This window comes from Anticarsia gemmatalis, chromosome Z (genome assembly GCF_050436995.1).
Source record: "Anticarsia gemmatalis isolate Benzon Research Colony breed Stoneville strain chromosome Z, ilAntGemm2 primary, whole genome shotgun sequence".
In the NCBI taxonomy this organism is placed as follows: Eukaryota; Metazoa; Arthropoda; class Insecta; order Lepidoptera; family Erebidae; genus Anticarsia; species Anticarsia gemmatalis.
Window position 1 is genome coordinate 2,997,761 of NC_134776.1, and position 20,985 is coordinate 3,018,745.

The 20,985-nt window shown below is 36.5% G+C and overlaps 1 protein-coding gene across 7 annotated transcripts; it reads right to left on the bottom strand.

Moving 5' to 3' along the window:
- Positions 1-5,670: 5,670 nt before the first annotated feature.
- Positions 5,671-20,949, bottom strand: LOC142986766 (protein angel-like). Of its 7 annotated transcripts, none has more exons than XM_076135440.1 (11): positions 15,246-15,617; positions 14,749-14,823; positions 14,325-14,612; positions 14,068-14,219; positions 13,833-13,993; positions 13,205-13,369; positions 7,826-8,037; positions 7,469-7,558; positions 7,070-7,190; positions 6,702-6,913; positions 5,671-5,824 (listed from the first exon to the last, which is right to left on the bottom strand). In XM_076135440.1, exons 3-11 carry the CDS (start codon positions 14,390-14,392, stop codon positions 5,671-5,673), a joined length of 1,335 nt encoding a protein of 444 aa, XP_075991555.1. In that variant the 5' UTR covers positions 14,393-14,612; positions 14,749-14,823; positions 15,246-15,617. The 7 variants fall into 7 exon arrangements, with proteins under 7 accessions (XP_075991555.1, XP_075991556.1, XP_075991552.1 ...); XM_076135441.1 differs by having other exon boundaries at positions 14,325-14,621; XM_076135437.1 differs by lacking the exons at positions 14,749-14,823; positions 15,246-15,617 and adding an exon at positions 20,877-20,949.
- Positions 20,950-20,985: the final 36 nt, after the last annotated feature.

The window sequence follows — 20,985 nt, forward strand, 5'->3', positions numbered from 1 at the left end:
TTAAACCTAACCTAAACTATATATCTCGTCGAGAGTTCATTGGGTGGTAAAAATGTGCACAGTTGTTAATGTGCAAATGTGCATATCACACCTACGCTAAGGTTAAATAGATTTATTAAATGCTCTGATTTCGCTGAACCTGAAGTCAGGCTTTGCAGCGTCAAAACTAGAGAAAAGTACTCTAGTGCATAGACTAGGTACTAACTGTTTTCACAGCGCAGCATTGCTAAGTAATTGCAGTTGTTTTATGTGTTAATGCAGTAGTAAACCTCCCACCACCCAACCTCCGAAGAGACCTAGAAATCTGCCACGCAAGTTACTTAGCTAGAATGCTGCAGTTTTTGTTTGTTACTGTGTTAGGCAAGCTCATACATGCACGTATTAGTCTTTTCAAGCTGTGAAACGAGCGGTGTTATTGTGTAAGCGAGAGGATTGGTACACGCTTGAGTTATCTCACGTGGGCTTGTGTAAGATACGTAAGGATATGAGCTTTTAGACGCGCCTATTTATATTGTTTATTTCCGACGTTACTGGTTGAACGTTGCCTCAATTTCCTAAATTGTTCTACCTAAACCTATGTCTTTTCTAACAACATTTATTCAACAATATTACCTACCTACATAACAGTTATAAATGACTATGATGTTAACCCGCCTACATCCTTATCGAAACTTCATTGAGTGGCAAAATGTGGTCAGCTGGTAGTGTGCAAATGTGAAGCACATATAACTAAGCTTCCTAACCTAATGGATAAATACGTTCTTAATTATACAGAGTGAAGACAAATTGCTAAACTACTTTTTTTGGGTTTTATTTGTTTTTTTGACGACATCGACTACTTTACCTACATTTTTTACGACTACTAGATAGGATTGTGGATTACATGAAACTAGCAATCGTGCTAACCCCTGCAGCCAAGCTCGAAAGTTTGTGCTAGGAGAGATCACGTTGCGTCAGTAGAGCAATGGATGGGACGCGAACTTAAGACCTTTTAATCGCAAGTCCTATGCCTAAGCCAATGGGCTACCGCCACTTAATTTTTTTATTATATTTTTTAATCCGCTAAAACACTGATTAGTTAAAAGAGGACGTGCCGTCGTCAATGCCCGGTATAGCCTGAGTCAATCGGTTAAACGGTTGTTTTATCCCTACTACCCGAAATTGTTAAAAAAATGGTGAAATATTGTTAACTTTTAAAAGTGATAAGAGTTTAAATGATAATTTTCAATAGAAGTGAGCATATGAAAGCATACATATAGTTAAATTATATTATCAGTCTGAGGTTTTTTGCAGAGACACACCGACATTGCGTCAAGGACGAAGTATCACCACAAACGGTGTTTTAACAGCTCAAAATTGTCAATTTTAAATTCTTTTTACAGGTGACCAAAAAATGACCTGCGTAAGTATGTCTTTCTAGAGCGCCTGTCGGCGTTTCGGCGGCGTTACATTTTACATTTAATATAAATCATAGAATTATATTTTTAATGTTCCGAATAAAAAAAGCCGAAGTCTTGTCGCCAGTGACAAAACTGTAATCTAAGCAATGATTGCTACGCAGTCTCAAATACTCCTTGAAAAAAATCAAAATATATCTTAAAAACTACGATTTTAAATAAAACTGTCGGTGTGTCAATGCCTTAAAGCGTAAGCACAGCTCTTAAGTCATTTAAGACTATAAAATGTATCATTAGAAAATATATAAGTATATAAGTCCTGATTTCCGTTTTCACACTTAAAAAAAATATTTACAGTCTTAATTATTAACTTAAGTATACAATTTTTTGAAAAATAATACTCATATCATAATACGGATCACACATTGTGACAAGAAATAAATAAAGTGTACCAAATGAGAGATATGTCTAGGACAGCAGTTCCCAAAGGCTGTTAGAAGAACCTTTCGTTCACTGTAAAGTAAACAAATGTTCTGCAATAAGTGATGTTAGTAAAAGCATTAGTTAATAAATACTTACTACGTTTTATTCAAATTGGGAACAACTGGTTTAGAGGTCACACGTAAAAGGTAAACAGGGAACCGATCGCAAGATGTCATCACTAGAAATAATTATTTTGTCAAATTGATCGTTAAAATGTTAATGACTACCAAGATACAATGAATATGAAATTTTGATTACTAATAATACAGTTACCTGATGCGTATGACCTCAGAGGTATATTAGTGAAAATGATCCAACAATTACAATGGCTATGGAATCTCGCAGTGCTACAGTGCCAACCAAGTTCTTTACACATGCTACATTAATATCATTCTTATCCATATCCCACTAAAGCTCAATACCGAGTATCAGTCATGTGTAAACAATCTCGGAAATACAATGATTGGACATGGTTTGTTAGTATATTTTTATGACAATTATGAAATAATAAAACCCATCATATTTTTTATGAACAGTAAATTTATTTGTAACAACAACTGAGCTATCCCCAACGATATTTGAATTATATTCGTTTTATCGTTGTTGGCTGTCATTTATTTTATGATATTTTTTTGTATCCCCTTGCCATATATTTATTCATAAACACTTAAGAGTAGTAGTTTCTCTACTCTGTTTGAGCTTTTTATTACATTTTTCGTTTGAGCTATAAAATTCAATATCAACTGTCATGTACTGTTTCATTATACTGAACAATCGCTGAGGTAAACAAATATTTCGTCCATCAAAAAATCTAATCTATTGAAGTATTTATGAATGCAAGGGAAGTCATTTATATTAATTTGGAAAATTTAATAAAATATAATTATTTAGTCCGCTTGTCAAACATATGCGGCACATTCAATCGAGACAGTTATTAATATTACTTACTGCTCGCACACATTTTGATACTTTCCCCATATGCCATGTTCTCTAATTGACTTCAAATCTTATGCCATTCGTCCTATCATTATCATTAATACTAGAAATTAGTGGTCATTAAAAAAATAAAAACAAATATTAAACATTTTAAAAGGTTATTAAAATCATGTGTGTCATTATGCGGATCTTACTTTTAAAAATAACGGACATAAACATCTAATGTGTCCGTATTTCATAGTGTATACGTAAAATCTGAAAAATACACTATTTTAAATATTGACAATCTTATGGTGTTCCCTCGTAGCATAATTATACAGAGATAGATTTATATAATTACGTTTGTTAATATAAACATTTTCTAGAATAGTGTGGCCAAATATGATTAGCTAAGATTATATGGCTGTGTGGAAACACCATAATAACATAATATAAAAGATTGTCGAATCATATTACAACGTTGACACTTACATTCAATACTACTTAACTACTGGATACAATCATCCAAATGTAACGTTTTAAAATTGCCATAATAATGTACGTAACTCAATAATGCAGTAAAGTCAACGCAAAAACCATGAAACGAAATGAACCGGGCGTAAATGACGCACAGTTAAATAGTAACCTTTAGTCAAAGAGCGTATACAAGGGGACACAGCTTATTGCACCCATGAGCACGGGTGATAGGGCACATTTATTCCGCTAGTCTTAAACGTATATAGACTAATGAGCTCGTATTTCGGCACGTTTTACGAAAAAGATAATAATATATACATGTTTCAATTCAAGTAGCACTCAAATCGTCAAAAGCTGCCTGGTCCCAGATAAAAAGGTCTGGGGGTAGCGGCCCCGAGTGTTCTGGGCTATTATTAATTCTTGCTAAAACTCTTCTCATCCAAGCACGTTCTGAGTGGCCGTTGCGTCCACCGCGTGCACCGCGATCACGGTGTGCCACACTGACAGGTTCGCCGCCTCGGTAAGGGTCATCAATTCGGACAGCGTCACCGAATCGGACAGGGTCACCGAATCGGACAGGGTCACCATTTCGAGCAGCTTCACCGATTCGCACAAGGTCACCGATTCGGACAGGTCCTGGGCGCTGATCGTGGCTGCGATGTCCACCGCGTCCACCGCGTCCACCGCGTCCACCGCTTCTCCTAGGTACACCTCGACTATTTCCAACAGAGTCACCTTGCTGACCGTTTCTAACCGAGTCACCTACCACACCGCGTCCGACAGGTCCGCCCGGTACAACCCGTCCAACAGGTACACCACGTACACCATTTCTTATACGTATTACTTGGGGAGCCACATATATTGAGCGGCGGTGCCCACCTTCACCTTGCTGACCTGGACCAAGTAAATTGCTGCTTCCTCCAGCTTCATTTTGCTGACCTGGACCACCCAAAACACCTCGAGCATCAGCTTCATTTTGCTGACTCGGTCCAACTAAAATATTGCGGGCATCTCCTTCAGTTTGTTGACTGGGACCTCCCGGAACATCTCGTGTTGCAGTTTCAGTTCGTCGACGCGGTCCAATCAAAATATTGCGGGCATCTCCTTCAGTTTGTTGACTGGGACCTCCCGGAACATCTCGTGTTGCAGCTTTAGTTCGTCGACGCGGTCCAATCAAAATATTGCGGGCATCTCCTTCAGTTTGTTGACTGGGACCTCCCGGAACATCTCGTGTTGCAGTTTCAGTTCGTCGACGCGGTCCAATCAAAATATTGCGGGCATCTCCTTCAGTTTGTTGACTGGGACCTCCTGAAACAGCTCGTGTTGCCGTTTCAGTTCGTTTACGCGGTCCAATCAAAATACTGCGCGCATCGACTTGAGTTTGCAGTCTCGGTCCAGTGGAAACACCGCTCGGTCCAGCTTGAGTTAACTGGCTCGGTCCAGCTTGAGTTAGCTGACTCGGTCCAGTCGAAACACCGCTCGGTCCAGCTTGAGTTAACTGGCTCGGTCCAGCTTGAGTTAGCTGACTCGGTCCAGTCGAAACACCGCTCGGTCCAGCTTGAGGTAGATGACTCGGTCCAGTCGAAACACCGCTCGGTCCAGCTTGAGTTAGCTGACTCGGTCCAGTCGAAACACCGCTCGGTCCAGCTTGAGTTAACTGGCTCGGTCCAGTACAAACACCGCTCGGTCCAGCTTGAGGTAGCTGACTCGGTCCAGTCGAAACACCGCTCGGTCCAGCTTGAGGTAGCTGACTCGGTCCAGTCGAAACACCGCTCGGTCCAGCTTGAGGTAGCTGACTCGGTCCACCCAGAACGCTCCGTGCCTCAGTTCCCCGACCCGGACTAACCAATAGATCCGAACTAATAAATAAACCCGGACTAACCAATATATCCCGTCTAACATTTTCAATTCGCTCGTCCGGACTAGCCCAAATATTGCGCGCATCACGTTGCACTGGCTGACCTGGGCTAAATGGTGCACGGTGCTCATCAGGGACAAATCGCCGATCTATGCGTATAGCGCGTCCACTACTATCCAACTGGAAGCCTCGACGTAGTACACGGCGTTCAAGTTGGACTCGTAGACCTGAAGCAACAGGGCGTCTACCAGTTGCAACTCCCAGGCCTGGACCAACTAAATTCCCGCGTCCACGATTTGCAATTCGCTGGCCTGGTCCAACTAAATTCCCACGACCACGAGTTGCAACTGACAGACCTGGACCAAATAAGTTACCGCTTACACCAGGTACGTTTTCACCTAGTTCAATCCTTTGTCTTTCCCTTGCACGTTCTCTGGCGCGAATGACCATTTCCAGCGCGACAGGCAGCGCAGCGTCGTCCATTTTTCGCAGTGCAGTTGCTGTAAATGCGTCGAGAGGAGGTGGGTCAGGGGCGTACCGCTATAACTGGTTCCCATATGATCGTAGTTGAAAGGTTGCCGCGAGGGCCAGGTGGTCAGAGCCGTACACTTCGTTCGGCAGACGACCTAATACTTCGCACTCCGCTGCCGTCGGCAGCCGCAGTCGTTCCACCAGCTTCAGCGAGGTGCAGTAGCTGTTAACAAATATGTTAATGTTCAATCTAGTGTCTACACATATAAATATACTTGTTCTGACTGACTGATTGATTGACTGAATGATTATCATCGCACAGCCCAAACTATAGAAGTTATAAACATTAAATTTGAACAATGGGTGTCTTTTTTAATGTAGGCAACGTTGGCTTTGACTAGTTTTGACACTAGGTTAACAATACGATGTAGTAACAAAAGGAAATAATAGTCAGGCGGAAATGTAACACACAGAGAAACAATACAGAGAACAGAAAAAATGGTTTATTCCAATTTTTTTTTAAATTTTATAACATGGTGTTATTTTTTTTCCCGTGTTCAGTATATTTTACTTACACAATGAGCGTAATCTTCAATGGTGAATTTTGTTTTCATGCACCCTACGGTTCTAGAGACATTCGCAGAATAAAATGCGAATGTCTCTAGAACCATAAGGCGTATTGAAAAATCTTCATCTTCACAACTTCACTAACTTCTTACTGTCTTCATAATAGATTAGCGGGCACCGTCGCGACTTGAGAATCGCTACTGTTATACCCGAAGGTGTTGGCAGATGTGTATGAAATACACCCACATTTCGCAGTTTACAATGTTTGTCATGTAATAGGGGGGCGAGCTTATTGCCATATACTGAATACATTGAGGACAATCTAAACATAATGAATACTTGTCCTGACTGACTGATTGACTGTTATATAACCTTCATTAATAAATGAACATAAAAACAATTTTTCAATTCCAACCAGTAGTTTCTGAGTTCAGCGCGTTCAAACAAACAAACTTTTCAGCTTTATATTTTTTGTGAGTATTTTACTAAAGAGATCCTAGTACGAAGTCAGAAAGAGAGACAAATAAAATTACCTAAAGTAGATGTAGTCAACGGTAACCCAGTATTCTTGGAAGGTAGTAGCCTCGGGTGTTTCGTTATGTTTATATTTGTCGTAGACGGAACGCAGACGCAGCGAGTGGCCGATGGTGTCGCTGTTAAACAGCTCGCTGAACTGGTCCACGAACCTATTACTCGTCGGCTCCGGACCTACCGGCGGTATGTTGCTATATTCAGAGTTGTAAATCTGTGAACAATATAACAGTTCATTACATTTAGATTTATACGAAAGGACAGGGGACAATTGAAAACATTTAATTTTATTAAATCGTTTTAGTTAAGCTGTACCAGTACCATCAATCAAAGTATGTATTAGGCAGTAAGGTAAGGTTTTACTATTTACCTTAGTCTTCCTGAATTCGGTGGTTAGTCCCTCCTGCCGATTTAAATACACGGATAGGTGTTGACAGTTATCGGTAACACCGATACGCTCCCAGTCCGAAGCATCGCGGAAGGGGCTCGCCCTGTCAAACAAAAGAAAAATCCTTGTTTCATCGATACTTAGGTGCAACGCAGACGACAGACTATCCTTGACGCACTTTTTAGTCCGTGAAAATAGAACTTACGAAATTATATGTACTAACGCGCCGGACTTTTTGCGCGTTGTGTGCGTTAGTGCATATAATGGCATAAGTTCTATTTTCACAGACTAAAAAGTGCGTCACGGATAGTCTGTCGTCTGCGCTGCACCTTAAGATCAAAAATATCGAACTGTACTCAATAGTTATAATAATATATTTACATAAGCGTGCCACTGTCTAAAAGCCTTACGACAGCGCTATCGGGCGTCGAATTAAAATCACCCGTCAGGATTATAGGCAGATGACCCGATCTGAAATAGAAATCCGTTCATTTGTTAAAAATTTTTAATATGATACTCTTTTTTTATCAAAATCGTGTCTGTCAATGATTTCACAACTCTTGTTAGATGAGTTTCCTCATTATGAAGTAGTTTACTAAAGGGTAGTTTACTAGAGGGTTCTTTATTTCATAAGACGATTAACATAATAGTGCAGACATTAACATCACTCGATAGTTTTCGAATATGTTTTTGTATTCATGACATCAGAGTCGGGAATTCCTAAAATTAGATACTCACTCTAGGCCGTTATTGCAATAAGCGAACCGGTCTATCTCAGCGAGAAAGACCTGCATCTGCGCCAGTCTGACATCGGTCCTCTTTGGGTTATAAAGCAGATGGGTGGTGGCCACCACTATCGGAGAGGAGGGCAGACTAACAGGCATCAACTTCACCATCATGCCTATGTTATCGCGGTTCAAGATCGGAAGCTCCGGCTGGAAGAATTCCACCTATAACAATTGAGAATGATTTCAGAAACAGCTTCTTGGATTCCTTATAATATTCTTGAACAAAGCGAAAAAACGCCGTAAATTATGATAAATATTGGCAAATATTTGCATTGGGATTAAGCTTGAGCTTTGAAAAACTATGTATCTCCATTTTAACTAAGTACAGACGGCACCGTTACAAATGATACTATCCAATTATTCTATCACCTAGGTTACTACACTCTCACTGGTACACGCATAGCAGAAACTTACATGACTGTGTAATATTCAAATATTTCTCACGTATATGGACTTGAACAACTAATTTACAAATATTTTAACTCGGCTTCGGCGGCCATTTTATTGATACAACCGCCGCGGACAGACATGGGAAGTGCACTAGACGCTCAGCATCCCTATACCTACAGAGCGCCAGACAGACGGCCCGTCCCACCCCTCGTCTGGCATTGAAATATAAATGTATAGCTCAGCTGTAGTACCATAATCAATAAAAGGTTTCCAACCCCATTCGCTGAGCTCCCCTCGCTGATAGAGTATACTTATGACTATGTAGAGTAAAGGGGGACCTTGAAACTTGAGAAGGTCGAGTTTGTTGTTATAGACTGGATTCACTTCCGAATTGAATGTATAATTAAAAAAATCCTTAATAATTTTGTTTTAGTTAGATTAAAGCAATGAAAATTATTATAATTTTAAAGGTTTACAAAAATGCCACTGCCCGTAAGAAACGCGGTATCAAGAAAATGTAAAGTACTAGATACTGTATACATACTTGTAGGTTGGTTTACATAAAAAATGTCGTTTATAATTATTTTATATATCAAACGACTAGTATGAACACCTTGAACTGTCGCTATATGGTGTCGCAATGATATTGTTAGTTTATCGCCAGCTTGTAGCTCGCCAGCTGTCCACTGCTTCATGGTCGCAGTGGCATGTAAGTGTATGAATGTATTAATAGACTTAGATTTCTTTGGATAAAATCATGGAGCTACAAATTTTGGAGGACGCTCAGCTCTTTTTCAATATTTTTAACAGATATTAAGTTAATGTTTTAAATTTATTTCTACAATAGCTTGTTAAGTGTTTCAATACCGAGACCCGGCGGGTAAAATAGACTACTATATACTTGAGAGCGCAGGTGGGTCTAACGAGAGTTTTTCAAAAACAGGAAAAATCTCTATTTAAGTCCAAGTCCAAAAAAATTTAAATTACTCACTAACCCGAAATTTAGATCATCCACACAATTCTAAAAATCATCGTCTTAAGTCTACCAAAATAAACGGTGAAAGACAATCTCCTTCTTAAGGCTATTATCGCCCAAGACGATCAAAATATTATTATTGACGTTCAATTCTTTGTAAAACGTACATAAACAATAATTAACACAATACAGCGATAAATCATTAGTGTTAGTCCAATTCGGTGTGTTCCTGTGAAACCGTAGTAAGGATCACGACCGGGTCAAGAATTTGGGCCATTACAAACGATAATACAATGTTAGAAACAAACGTTTTATTTATTTATTGTTGATACTCGTATACTTCTCATATACGATTTATTTCAAACTAGCGGCGCGTATGGACAAAGGTTCTCCATTTTTACAACAAAAGAAATAATACTGCTCCACTACTATTACTATAAGTCAGAGCGGGATGTAATGTAGTTTTATAGCCTTCCCCAATAAACGGACTCTTCAACACCATAATATTCTTTCAATTCGAACCAGTACTTTTTGAGATGTAACGCGGTCAAACAAACAATTAACCCAAATCATCAGCTTTATATTATTAAATTAATAGTATAAGTGTATTTAGTATAGATTAGAGATCCAAATATCTATACAAGAATTCGGTAGGGGACATAAAAAATAAACTGTCACATGTAAATCAGAAACCGGTTATAAGGTTAATAACAAAGGTTCTCTCATATTTAATTGCTTTTCATGAAAGAGAAGATAAACAATCAAATCCACTAAAAAAAGTAAGCCGCAGAATAAGCCGTGGTTTAAAAGCTTTTTAAGCAACAGAAATGTTTCTTAACATTTTCCAGTTCGCTTAACTCCTAGGAACAATTTCAAGGACCACCTGGATACCCAAAATAGCATTCTGCTACTAAGCAGTGTTTATATTGCTGACATTATTATTTTGAGACTAACTAAAAAGCTAAAACAGGACATTTCTTATTTCCAAACTATTCCTTTACAGATCAGGACTCCCAGAGGTCCGGGGACCACAGGTTAAGAAACACTGACTAGTGAATACTAAATTATTTTGCAGTGTGGAGACCCACACTGCAAAATATTGCAAAGGAAGCTATATGTAAAAATATCCGCAATAAATTCACTGAGAATTAAATAGTGATGTCAATCATCAAGATTCAAGACGATAAAATATAATATACAAAGATTAGAGTTCACTGGTGTAAAATATGAAAATAATCTGATAACACTTCGATAAGATCAGCCCGTACGCGACAATAGTCAATAGTAATATTATTCAAATCTATTCAGAAATCGTTCTAGAAAACATCTGAAGATGCTAATGTAGTACTGACAGTCACTTATTTCTGCAAATTTTACACTAAAATTAACCAAAAATTTACAAGAACGGTCTTCAATCAGCATTGACAATATTGACTTGTTTCAAAACAACAGTCACAAATTAGAGCAAGCGGGTTCAGCACTGAAGGATATGTTCTATGTTCTTATGTTCAGATTGTGTTTCATAGCGTACCAGATGCTCATAATGCAAAATGTACTGTGGATGTGGATCTTTCAAAGCAACATAATAAAATTTGGCACAAAGCTGGCAAATCCAAACAAGAACCAATCTTAATACATTGACAAATGGTTTATAGGAGATCGACTAATTACTGATTCTGAAAGAAAAAGGATTGCATTGATTCTCATTTTCAGTTCAATTGACTTGCAACCATATTAATAACTTATAGATTCCCTTGATGGCACTTTGCATCCCGCTGTACTGCACTATGTTTAATAGAGTACTAGATGTTCATAATATGTTGTGTGGGGTCTTCGTTAGGAACATAATAAAATGTGACACAAAACACCAACTCCAAACCAGATTCCAATCCCAATACAAATCATTGTTAGGACAGATACTAATTACTGATTCTTAAACAAACTGATTCTAAGTTTCATTTTGAACTTATTTGTAACAATATCTTATAGATTCTCTTGATAGCAGTATGTATCCCTATGTATTTGATTTAGATTGATTTGTTTAGTGCCTGATGCTCACAATGCAAAATTTAGTAGGCTCTTTCAAAGAAACAATAAAATTTGGCACAAAATAGGCAACATGACACAAGATTTCAATTTCAATACAAATCATTGTTAGGACAGCTGCTAATTACTGATTTTGCTACACATTGGACTATTTACTCATAACCATATCTCATAGATTCATTTGATAGCACTTTGTATCCCGCTGTAATCCTCTATGTTTGATGTAGTACAAGATGCTCATAATGCCAAATGTACTACGTGGGCTCTTTCAAACCATTACCCTAACCACAATAAAATTTAGCACAAATTGGCAACTCCAAACAAGATACCAATCTCAATTTAAATCATTGTCAGGACAGTCACTAAATACTGATTCTACACATTGGACTACACTGATTCTATTTCTTTATTTGAATATTTTACTCATAACTGTATCTTATAGTTTCTCTTGATAGCACTATGTATCCCGCTGTATTGCACTATGTATCCCGCTGTATTGCACTATGTATCCCGCTGTAATGCACTATGTTTGATAGAGTACCAGATTCTCATAGTGCAAAATGTACTCTCTCTTTGCAAGGAACATCATAAAATTTACCACAAAACAGGAAACTCCAAACAAGATACCAATCTCAATATAAATCATTGTTCGGGCAGATACTAATTACTGATGCATAAACAAAATGGACCGCTCTCATTATATTTTTCAATTGAATTTTCTTTTAAACATATCATATAGATTTTTTTGAGAACACTTAGAATACCACTGCTAGGCCAACACTTCTAATCTTTCATAACAATTACTTCCTGCCATGAAAGGCCAAGATGCTGTGCTTTCCTCTTTATGATTGTAACCGTTCAAATTGTAAAATTCACACAATGTCATCGCACCAAAAAATCCATTCACCTGATTGAAAACCTTTGCAAAAGACATTTGTACCAGTTTATTGTGCCTTGAACTCAAATACAAATCACGACCACCATAATTAGAATTTGTAAGTAGGTAATAACACAACGTAGACAAGCATTGTTCGAGTCTTGAGGAAAATCGTCAAGTATTACGTCGAAAGGAACAAAAACATGTCTGTTTCCATCCCAAAATTAGATATAAGATAATAATCAATACACGTTCCCATGTTGTCGAGGGCTCATTGTAACACTTCATAATAAAAGCCGGATATATTCCATTGTTTGGCGATAAGGAAAATGGCATAAAGTACCTACAATATGTTTTATATAGTACATTTTCCATGAGTTATGTTCTCACCTTAGACCTTTCGAATTTGCATAATAAACGTTGTATTGACACTAGATTCAAGCCTATATTTTTAAACTGGTTCATAAAATATGGACTTAGTAAGAGCAACCGAAGATTATGATCAAGAAGAACTGACTTTATCATTAGCTCTCCGCATTGTTCAGCAAACCACTTATTAATTCTCTCAGAATGTTCACCCACCAAAGACAATGAGTACCACTGAATATATTCTTCACTTGCCTCTAGCCCATAGAATAATAATTATCCATCATGAACCACATCAATCATACCGAGATATTTTATGATCAAAGCTAGAGATCTTTCTAGAACCGCCATCTTGTTATATGTTATCCGTTTTAAATATCCGTAAAACACAATATCATGACACAATCAGAAATGGAGCACTTAATACTATGGGGAAAATAAGTTTAGACACACAGGTTTTTATTAATACAGTACAATATTCTTATTATGAAAGTCTCAGGGCCAGTTTGTTGTAAATTAGGACCAACACCATCATTCATTAAACAGTACACTTTGCAGCTTCCCAAAGACCATGTTAAGATGAAGAACGCCAGCCAGACACAAGAATGTCATGAGACCTTTGACCACTCAATACTGTTAAGTTAAATTTATAAAAAAAGAGGTTCTGTACTCACATGTATTTGCTCCACTAGATGAAAACGTGAACTCTTGTAGTATATGGCGCACCCATCTTGGCGTTGCCCAGTTTTCTGCTTGAAAATCCCAACGTAGCCAATCTCATTGAAGCGGTTGTAGAAATCAGCTATATGTGATGATTGCACCTCTTGGAGGCATAAGATCTGCGAACAAGAGAAGATATTAGAAGTTATGTCTACAGGCATATAGAAATAGCTCAAAGAATGTATCCAATAGATCAGTAAAAAGGCTAGACTAAGTAAAAAGCTTTTGTAATACTGAGACTCGGTAGAGCTTCCTTTGTTTAACATCAACCATTGTATATCAATATGTTCTTTTGAAACCGACCACACCCAAAATGTCGTCATAAATAATAAATATTATGTATGGAAACTGGGCATTGGATCTTTGATCCCAAAATAATCACAATGCTGATGTGCTTTGACCATTGATCATAGTATTTCCATAAAAATCATAAGTTAGCCCCTTTGATCATGTTAATTTATGTTTATAAGACATGTTTTTTATTTATGATGAGTCAACAATAAAAACTCCCCAAATATATTCATTAGAAAACCCATTCTAATAAATTAGTCCTACTTCCTTGTCAGTTAAAAATATACTTACATCAGGAGCTAACTCGACTATCTCTTCATATATACGGGAGGATCTAAGCCTCCATTTTAGGTTGTCCGGGTCGCAGCCGGTGTAGAGGTATGGATGGCACTCCAGAAGGTACTGGGCGAGCACATTGTAGGACAGCACTTTAAATTGGAATGTTTCACAATCTAGAAGAACAAAGAAAATGTTACATCACAGTGTAAGTAAGACTAATCAAAAATGAGCTTAATTATCTACTTACTTTCAGTGGAGGTATTCCGCCTGCCTACTGGCTCCCAGACCCGAAAGTCTCTAGGTATTTCCCTCCGGCTCTGCCCAGGGTCTGGTGGTTCCTCTGGTACCTCCGTTTTGATCCATGTTTGAAAAGGAGTAACTGGTGTTCGTCCTTCAGACCTAATAATCACAATAAAGACCGAGTAATCAAACCATCGAGTCATTTTTGCTGAATTCATGTATCTGTTACGACAACATAATTGTGTAAAAGTATAAAATACTTACACATCAAATTTACCTCCCCCGTAACATACATGTTTAGTCGTTGGTTGGAAATTTTCTCTTTTACTCATTGGGTCGTTTTTCTTGCTACCATCAGAATCGAATGGAGGTATTTTAATCTTAGAGCGCTTCTTCCCGGGCCCGTGTTGTCTCAACACCAGACTCGAGTGAACCTGAGCTCTAAGTATTATGTCTGTGTTCTCCGAGCTGCATATCCTCCTCTTATTAATGAAATGTGTATACCTCCTTACATGTGTTTTGTTAACTTTTTCACATGTAAACCATAAATATCTGGAAAAACTGTTCAATTTCAACATAGCTTTCTATGTGTAACTAATAAGAGTCATATTTAAATTATCACATATACGCAGAGACAAAAATTCACAACTAGCCTAGCTACACAAAGTCTCTTAAAATTGTTCTGTACATGCATTAACATTGTCCTCCTATGTTACGTTATGCTTAAGAATATTTTATGGTTGCCATGGAATTTGCTCTGTTCCTGAAACAAAATTATCGTAATTTACACAAATTTGTTCGAAACAATATTGCCCAGAATCTGTAGCCATGCTTTGGCGAGCTATACACAACACATTTCTTGTGGAAAAAACCTGTCTTCCTGAACCGGTGCCTGAACGCCCGCAGCCATTAGGGCTCGAAGAATTTGGGCATTACCTATTTAAACAGCTAACAAGATGCTAACAAGATACTAGCTGAGCTACCACGAAGTAAGGCAATCGTTGGTAGCAAGCAACTAGTGTCGCCACGCCCGACGCCGAGACCTAGATTGGAAACGCCCAAAGAACGTGGCCGGATGAAACAACGCCGTTGACTAAATCTCATTTAAAAACCGAAATGAACGCAATCCTGCAATAACACACTCATAATTCCGCGCTTCTATACAATTAGCCTACATTTACTGACCTTTAAATGTTCTTCTTATGTCCCCAATCAGACAAAGTACTGCTTAGCTGCGTGCCCGGGCCTAGGTCTTGCTCGAATGAATAAAGGCTAGCTAGCCCGGATGCACCGCGATTGCGCGCAACGCTGACGGGAACGAGGTGCGCCGTTCAGCGACATGACAGGTATTGATTTTTATTGATGCCCTGCACCCTGCACCGCTGCACCCCCGGGCCGTCGTTACTACAATTTCTCGACTTAGATTTACGCGAGAAGTGACTTACAGTTTTCAGTACTAGCCGGGCGAGTTTCAATCGAATATACTCGAATGAAGTTACGATTTTGGTTCATGGTAAGGGTATAAAATCTGGGAGATAGCAAAATTATTACGATGTATCTTGAGTAGTCTTGACGTAATTTTATGCTCATTTCCGGATTGGGCGAGGTTATTGACCTTTTCTTTTTCGATAGTTTGTTTCAAAAAAACCGATATTATGTAAATTTAGTATGGTTAAGTTATTAACATAATTTTCGAAACAACCGATTTTAGACATATCCACACAAATAAATTATGTCTCATAATTTCATTGAAAAAAAAAATACCGGATACAGTCGCAAATTTGATAGAAATATCATCATAAAAAAATCGGCGTACCTAAATGGTTCGCCGACAAAATGTTGTTAGAAACATAATAAATAACATAAATAATAAATATGCAGACGAAATAATAGCGAGACTGCCGTTCGCGTTTATAAGATTCTAGGTAATTTATTCCTTACGACAAAAACCATCGACACTCAATCAACTGTCAGTAAAGTCATGATTAATACGTGGAACGAAATGTAATTTAAAAGAAGAAATTATTCCAGCCAGATAGAATAAATATAGATAAATTCAAATTTAAATTATTTTCTTTGGACACCTAATTGCAAGCGAACGCTAACGAGTATTCACGTTACGACTGTCTTTGTTAAAAATGCAGTGCATGCTTCGATCCAATAGGTAAGCTTTTCCAAAAGCCTATTGTCAAACGCAATCATACTTAGTCTAAACAATTATTAGGATATTTGTAGGTACGAATTACACGATTATCATTTGAGAACGTCCAAACGTAATACTCTTGTTCCAAAAATTATGGTAATACAACTCCGGTTAAAAAAAAAAACAAAGGATACCATACATTAAAGAAATCAATCTGATATTTGAATCAAATCTCTATTCTTGATGTTTTTGCAAGATTGCACTGCCTATCAGTCATGGTATGGTCACAAAATACTTATGGTCGGTCACCATAGATTAACAGCTATAATTCATAAACAGTATTATAGATTGTATTCAAATAATGCACTGCAGAACCAATTGACAATCAAGTTAAGAGTGTCCAAACAGAATCATAGCTTGTATAATTTTATAAGGGCTTAAGGTAAGCTCTGCACTTACAGGAACAATAATAATAAAACCAGTTAAATCTCTTAAAGGTAACTCCGGTAAAATCTTTATGAATAGAAGCAAAGGAACACACCATACATTAAAGACACCAATCTAATATTTATATTATTATCTAACACTATTCTTCATATTTTGCCCAATTACACCACCAGTCGAGTGCTGGTCCCAAAATATGAATGGCTGTCTGTATCCCCATAGAATAATAGCTACAACTTATAACAATAAAATGGTGAGATTTTGTCCAATAATGCACTCCACAAAACAAATATTACAACAGTATTTGGTAAACTATGTGCTATAAACCAGCAGAATGAATTAAAGGCAACTCGCATATAAATCTTATTTTAGAAACAGGCTCATTATACATAAACGACACCAATCCTTAATTTTCTCCAATTACACTGCCTGTTAGCCATGATATGGTTCCAAATTTCTTATGGTTACACAGGTACACCCCTCCCCATAGAATATTGGCTATGATTTATAAACATCACAGTATATAAATTATGTTCAATAATGCACAGCAGAAACAATTGTCAATGTAGTTGAGAACGTTCAAACAGCATAATATACTTATAATATGTTCTAACAGTGTATTACATGGTTCTCATGATTATGTCCTTCCCTATAGAATATTGGCTATGACTTATAAACATGTGGCACAGAAAAGAAAATGTGTTCATTGATGCACTGCAAAACGAAATCACTTGAGATTGTCGAATAATATCATAGTATATAACAATATAAGGTAAGTAAGGTAAATTTTAATTAAGAGTATAATGGCAACCCTTTACTTAAAGGAAAAATAATGATGAAACCAGTAAAGTCACTTAAAGGCCACTTGGGTAAAATCCTTATGAATTAAAGAAACATAAGAACATCATACATTCTAATAATTTTGTATGCCACTTATTGATGATTACACTGCCAATCAGTCATGTCAAATACTCAAAATACTATTGATTATATCAAATCCCCATAAAACACTAGCTAGGATTATAAACTTAGCACAGAATCAAAATTGTGCTCAATGTACTGCAAAACTAATTGCTTTGCTTGTATTATAACTATAACAGTACATTATACTCTGCAGTTAAAGGAAAAATTATATCTTCAAGTCAACGCGGTTAAAATCCTTATGAATTAAAGAAACACCATACATTAGAGACACCAGTGTTATTTCTTATTGCCACAGTATTATTGATGTTTATGACATATTACACTGCCTTCTGATCATAGTAAGGTTTAAAATTACTTATGGTATGTTCCCATAGAAAATTGACTATGATTGATAAACATTTCACAAAGAATAGAAATAGTCTTCAATAATGCACTGCAAAACCAATTTTATTCATTTGAGAATGACAAAACAAAGTAATATGCTTGTGTGTTATAACTGTAAGTAAGCTTTGTACTTAGAGGAAAAATAATGACAAAACCAGTTCTATATGTTTAAGGCAACTTAGATAATAGTATAATCCTTACGAAAGAAACATAGGAACACCATACATTGTAATATTTTTAATGCCACTGTATTCTTGATGGTTTTGTCAAATTACACTGCCTGCCAGTGGTATGAACCCAAAATACTTATGGCTGTGCCTGTCCCCAGAGAATATTGGATATAATTTATTAACACACAGCACAAAATAAATATTGTGTTCAATAATGCACAATTGTTAACGTCACAATGGAATAGGTAATATGTCTATATCATGTTATAACAGCATAAAGGAAAAATAATGGCAAAACCAGTTAAATATCTAAAGGCAACATGAACATAATAAAATCCATAGGAATTAATGAAATATAGGAACACCATACAATATTTTTATATGCCACTGTATTCTAGATGATTTTGTCAAATTACACTGATGTCATTGGTATGGTTCCAAAATACCCATAGTTGCGTTCATCACCATATTATTATCATATTAGCTATAGCTATGATTCATAAACATTATAACAGAATAGTAATTGTGCTCAATAATGTAAAACCAAAACAGTAATTTTCTCACTTCACATTGAATACCTGTATATTTGTCTCCGTTCAGCAGAATCCACAATTCAACCACTTGCACCAAACAATATGACAACACCAAACACATTATTTATTTATTTGAACCAACTAACATCAGAAACAGGTCCAATATGAAGCAACTTTGACTCCTAGTGAAACAAAACACAGTACTTATTAGAACCAATCACAAAACTGTTTGTCCAATTTGCTTGTACCTTGGAATAGTTACCAGGATGATAGCTATATTGCATAAGATTTTAAAAATTTATTTTGTCCTCCAGTAAGCTAACAGTTATAAAAACTGATGTGACAAATGTTTTACTTCATATAACAATAACCAATGCTGAGATCAATAACTATAAGGCAAAAACAACACTTCATATCACTGAACCCCTTCTGTATCTGTCAACCCAAACCACCTTACAGTTTTTCTGAATATTTTTCCCAATTTGAAAACCTTTCTTAGCACTTATTAAAATTTATTAGTAACCAAACCTGTTACACTGATAAGTAGTAGCAATTCATTCAAAACTAGCTAACCCATTTATATCTCTTGCTTGATTCTCTCCATAAAAACCTTCCTTATCTTAAAGACAATTTAACAAAAACAGTTTGAGCTGGGCTTGAGTTTTGTGTTTAGCAACACTTAGCAGCTCATTTGGCAAAAAAAATTATTATACACTCACATAATTATGTATGAAGATTGAATGACATATTTTGTACAGGTAATATTACACATTCCTGCTTTGATGTTTCAACACAAATAGTATCGATTGAGAAATTTTAACTCATAACTCCTTGTCATCATCACGCTCAATAGTTTACACATTACACTTAAGATTATGACAGAATCCAGACAGTTAGAAACCAGGCTGATTGTATCCTCCTAACACAAGACACTAAATTCAATTTTGCTCACTCTTGAAGCTTTATTCCGCAAATAAAAGATAACCACCCCTGAAATTGCTGTATTTTCTTGATATCTTCAAAAACAATGAATACATTAGTCTCCCCAAAACATATTTTCCTCTCATCGCAGGATTTAAGATTATGTGTGTAATGCCCAATAAAAACTCAGAATAAGACCAGGTTGTATATCACAGCAAATGTGTTGATGTACTGACACAAGACAGACAAAAAGCGCAATACCTAGTTTTAATGACAATGTGACCTTCCGATTATGGCTTTGTTTATTCCGATATTAAACTGTTGCATGTATAGGAACTGATGTATGAACAATTTTAATAGATTTAGTACATTACTATGACATATTACATGCTTGCATGCTTTCTTGTGATATTTGTTTCAATTATTTCATATTGATGCTTAGAGATGTGAAAAAACTGTTTGCAATCCAGAAATGGATTATTAATCCAATGCTGCAAGTGCTAATTTATGTATTGTTGTGTTAATATACCAACTTTACTGATTGTGTTCTTTAACCAGTCTTCTGACCAATTTTTTTGGTGACTGTATAACAACTTATTTCTTTCTCTATTATGCAGTTCAGAGAGTCAAATGGTATAGTTTTAAAATAATACATGATTGTTATGTTCCATGCATCATGCTAAAAGAAGAATTTTAGGATTTAGAGGTAGTGCGATGCTAATCATTCAGTTTATGACAAAACATTGAGAATGAAAGTAATTAATGGATGCTTATACTAGTACAGACAACAAATAAACAGTTAATATGATATCAAAATTATAATATTTTTTTCTCCATGATAACAGACCCGTGGAAATAAGAATTATAGCAAAATAAACACAGGTTCATAGCCAATTTTTAGTCATGAAACAGATAAAATAGTCATGAAATAGTAAAGTTCACACAAAAATGGTATGAAATAAACTAACACAACTTTTGATGGCAAATAAATAAGGCAACGAAAAAATGCGTTGTAATGCTTTAATAAAGACTCTATACAAGCAATAGCGCAATCACCTATTATATAACTTTATTTTGTCAAATACAACAAAAACAAATTGTAGCAAATGACGACAAAAATCGACAAAACATCGCAACAATGACAACAGAAATTAACCTAATGGGAAATAATTCGAATGCGAACAAAATTTAACTTACATGCGTACAAACAAAACCATAGCTTTACAACATTTTTTGGCAAAGAGCAAAAACCATGACGGACAACTAAAATCTACTGTAAAAATACATTTTTACTGACCCGTCGACCTTTTGTATCGTGTCTCGAATCTGTCATCAGAGAAAATTTTATGCAATGTTACTAGTCATTGTGGGAATAGATCAATATATCAGCGCCGGCGTACAACATA